The following is a 3,907-nucleotide window of genomic DNA, read 5'->3' on the forward strand; positions in this document are numbered from 1 at the left end:
GCTGGCCAGGCTCGGCCCCTGGGGCGGCCCCGGGGGCTCGGCCGCCTGCAGGGCCGCCTCCGGGGGCAAAGGGCCCGGGTCAGAGGGCAGGGCTGGCGCTGGGCGGACCCGGTTAGTATTCTCAGGAACCTCGCGCGCGTCCCCGGGCGCTGGGAATAGAAAGCGGGCAGCTCGCCAGTGATCCGGGCCGGCGCGGTCACTCCCTTGGCAGTCCTGCCCTGACCCTGCCTCGTCGTTCTTCGGAAGCAGCAGAAAGCTCTCCCTCCCCCTCTGCTGTAGCAGCTGTCGTTCCTGCAGGGCTAAGGCCTCTTAAACTTGTTTCTCCTACAGCCTGAGAGGGGCCGGCTGCAGGCTTCTCTCCTAGGGGTCGACTCGGCCCTCTTCCACCCCCATATTGTTTCTCATTGTCAGCTCTTTACCTTCCTCCGTATTCCCCACTGTGGCTTAGGTTAATGTCCAGCTGTACTGGGATCAGGGAGAAGGGAGCGGGTGACTAACTCTGACGCTAGGCAGCAGTGCCCTATTTAAAAAAAAAAAAAAAAAAAAAGCAGTGAATAACCCTAACCCTTAAACTAAGATTCAAGTTTTCAGGGGGCCACACCTTTGCTGCCTTTCCGTTCTGCAATTTCCTTAATTTCAGCCTGGAGCCTAGTTCAGATCTGAAAAAGACTCCTTTAACAACTATGTGGATACAATGGGCAAGGTGGTTTGTCTGTAGTCCCGGTACTCTGGAGGCTGTGGCAGGAGAATCCCATGGGCCAAGGAGTTTGAGGTCACCCTAGGCAACACAGCAAGATACCGCTCAGTTTCACCCCTCCAAAGTAAACAGTTTGCTTACAGTACAGTGCCAGTGTTGAGACACTCCCAACCTTAAACCTGTTGCTTCACCAGTTTTGCGTCAGCCCTTCACCGTTTAGCATCCTACCCTTAGCCTTACAACGCTGTGAGCGGGTGGGATGAAGCCCCAGAAAACTAGTGGGACGCGTTCCTTTTGACTGAACTCCTAGAGGAGCGTTCCCTTGTGGGAAACACTAAGCGCTGTCTTTTCTGTCAAACGGGACTGACTCCATCTTGGACTCTAGCCATCTTAGATAGCCCTTCCTGAACACCCTAAATTACAGAAAATGCCCACTTGGTTCCAATCCTGGGAACACAGCTACAAACTAGATAGCTTATCATGGGCCAAGGATTTTCTGTTCTTCACAGCCCCCTCCTGCTCTGCTCTCCTTTTCCCTCAGGGTCCCTTTGAGTTAGCCAATCGGAATACACTGTGAACCTCCAAACCAGCCAATGAGAAAGAGGTCAGCTACCTGCAAAACCCGCAACCTTCTTTCGTCCCGGGTCTGCTACTTCAAGTTTGGGGCCTTTTGCAAAAGTAAAAAACCTTGCCTGAGATTACTTGGTGTCTGAGTGCTTCCTTATCTGCACCAATAAATTGAATCTGGGGGCTCGTTTCCAACCCTCTGGAGCTTCCGATGAACCCGCTCTGCAAGGGGGGAATCCTCAAGGGGCCCCTCTTCACTACCCAACCCCTTCTACTACTCTCACCCCACTGTACCCTCAGATATCCTGCCCCAGCTCTGAGTTTGACAGGAAGTGAAACTCTATTGTCTGTTTAGTAGACTAGCCTAGTACCCAGCCCTGGGCCCCGGATGTGGCCCCCCTATCCTGAGGAGGAAGAGAGGAAAGAAGGCAGGGGAGAACAAGCTGTTGTTTTTTCCTTTCCCTTTGTTCATTGTGGTTTCTTTCTTTCTGACTTTTATGATGTGGTTGATTAAAGAAGTGAGCACCTGGAACCTTAGGCATTAGACGCGGCCTCAGATGTTTCTTGGCCTTTCTTCCCCCACCCCCACCAATAACTGCCGGAGTAAAATGGAGCACAGAACCTAATGAAGACATCAAGAAGGCTAGAATAGGACTGGTTCCATCTTACTCCTTGTTAGAGAAATAACTTACAGCCCCACAGTGAAGTTCAATAAAACTTTAAAAGGCTGGACGTGGTGGTGCACACCTGTAATCTCAACACTCATTAGGCTGAGACAGGAGAATCACCGGGAATTCAAGGCCTGCCTGGGCCACGCAGTGAGTTCAGGGTCAGCCCGGACTATAGAGCAAGACCCTACCTCAAAAACAAACATATAATTAAAAAAAAGAAACTTTAAAAGAATGTCTTTAAATTGTGTAGAGAACAAACATATAATTAAAAAAAAGAAACTTTAAAAGAATGTCTTTAAATTGTGTAGAGACTGTTAGAAGAGGGACTACGGACCTCGTCTTATACGTTTACTTAGGGTGGCTCAGGGCAGAGACACATCTGCCGCACACCGGGCCACTCTGATGCAGTCCTTAAACTGAGCTGTTTTTGCCTGAGTGTGGAGCTAAGTACAGGCTCTGGTATATAGCAGCCTTCGAAAGTGTTTGTTGGCTATGACTAAGGACGTCATATAGGAGGACGAAGTTGCTTATGATAAAGAAAAAACTTAAGAATCAAGAGCAAGTGCGGTGGATCACACCTGTAACGCCAGCTACCCAGAGGCTGAGGCAGGAGGATGGGAGTTCTAGGCCAGCCTGGGTTACACAATAAGACCCTGTACAAAAAAAAAAAAGAGAGAGAAGAAAAGGAATGAACAGGGGTGGGGGTGAGCACATACAACATGCTGTAAGCTCTGGGTTCAGTCTCCAGCACTGCAAAAAAAAGAAGGATGAGGAGAGGCAGGGCCCTTGTCTTTTATTAAGACTGTGGATGAGACCTGTACAGTCACAGAGGCAGAGAGACAGGCCCTCCTCCACGCCCGGCGCCACATTCCCAGTTTAGATACAAGAATAATACTCTCACAGCCTGTTACTACAGCCCCCATATTTCTGGTAAAAGTGGAGGAGTTCTTTCAACAAGCCTGTCTGGAATCTATCCAGACCTTCTTAGGTCCCTTTGTTCCCACTAGAGGGCCTTATAAGTGTACTCATTCCTTTTCCTCTCCGACCCCTTTCAAAAATGTGTATATCGTGTGTGTGTGTGTGTGTGTGTGTGTGTGTGTGTGTGTGTGTGGACAGAGATATACAAACACACCCCACATACACATGTACAGGCTTCTGGTCAGAAATCCCCCCACGCCCACACACACACCCGTCAGGTGTAAAAAGGGCGATTCCAGGAACCCAAGGCACTGGTACTCTGCCCTACTTCCATGAAGGGCAGGAGGGCGCTCACAGGGGTTGGGGCGGGGCCAGGGGGCAGGACGCCTGGGTCTCCGTTCCTACCAGCAAGTCCGTGGGCCTCTGTCTCTCCCTCTTGCTGTACCAGCCTCAGCACCACCCATGCCGCCCAAGAGCCTTGAAGCTCCTGAACCGCCTGGAGGCAGAAGCTGAACGCAGCTCCTTTGTGCCCCTACTTTGCGCTAGGGCCTTCTGCACCACCTGCAAGGTCAGCGGGTAAAGTGGCAGGGTTAGGGCACGGAGGGAGGGCACACACAGGGCAGTGTTCTTTGCACCCAAACCGCCACCCTAAAACTAAGGCGAAGATATGCATCTTGCGAGGAAGAGGTGGCCTGCCTCGGGAGGGTAGGCGGGAAAGGGAGGTGAGGAACCTGGCGGAGGAAGCGGGCGGACTGTCTCCAGCAGTCAGGCGGTGCGGGGCCGCGCCGGGAGGGCACGGAGGGGTCCGGGCGCGGGCTGCGCAGTGCGGCCCGCGGCCCTGCCCGGGCTGGGGTCTCGGGCGTGTGCGCTCCGGGTGATGCAGGGCGCGGCTGGGAAGTCCCGGGCGGCAGCGGTCAGGAGGGGAGCGAAGGGCGGCCGCCTGGATGCGCAGCTGCCAGTTCTTCCAGCCTCGGCCTCCCCGCTGGGCGTGGAGGGTCGCGACGCGGGGAAAGCAGCGCAGAGGCAGGGCTGCCGCGGGCGGCCGCGGGTGCGG

The 3,907-nt window shown here is 53.6% G+C and overlaps 2 protein-coding genes and 1 long non-coding RNA gene across 6 annotated transcripts in view; 2 read left to right on the forward strand and 1 right to left on the reverse strand.

Annotated features, from left to right (window-relative positions):
- Wibg (within bgcn homolog (Drosophila)) overlaps nt 1-377 on the reverse strand; it is a gene marked incomplete in the record, with an annotated part of 15,892 nt that extends 15,515 nt beyond the window's left edge. Inside the window, 1 exon segment of the mRNA XM_005397268.2 lies at nt 1-377.
- The window catches only part of LOC102023779, a 2,947-nt gene extending 1,552 nt beyond the window's left edge, over nt 1-1,395 (forward strand). Inside the window, exon 2 of the long non-coding RNA XR_262971.2 lies at nt 1,239-1,395. This is a non-coding gene — a long non-coding RNA (uncharacterized LOC102023779). The remainder of the gene's footprint in view (nt 1-1,238) is intronic.
- A 1,392-nt stretch (nt 1,396-2,787) lies between these two features.
- The window catches only part of Dgka (diacylglycerol kinase, alpha 80kDa), a 27,133-nt gene continuing 26,013 nt past the window's right edge, over nt 2,788-3,907 (forward strand). Inside the window, exon 1 of one of the 4 annotated variants that reach the window (XM_013520902.1) lies at nt 2,788-3,421. In XM_013520902.1, coding sequence (XP_013376356.1) covers nt 2,993-3,421 — 429 coding nt within the window. In that variant the 5' untranslated portion in view covers nt 2,788-2,992. Of the gene's footprint in view, nt 3,430-3,907 lie in introns of all 4 variants that reach the window. The other 3 variants (XM_013520904.1, XM_013520905.1, XM_005397269.2) reach the window with 3 other exon arrangements.

The sequence above is a fragment of the Chinchilla lanigera genome, unplaced genomic scaffold (assembly GCF_000276665.1).
Source record: "Chinchilla lanigera isolate Chin_1 unplaced genomic scaffold, ChiLan1.0 scaffold00057, whole genome shotgun sequence".
Lineage (NCBI taxonomy): Eukaryota > Metazoa > Chordata > Mammalia > Rodentia > Chinchillidae > Chinchilla > Chinchilla lanigera.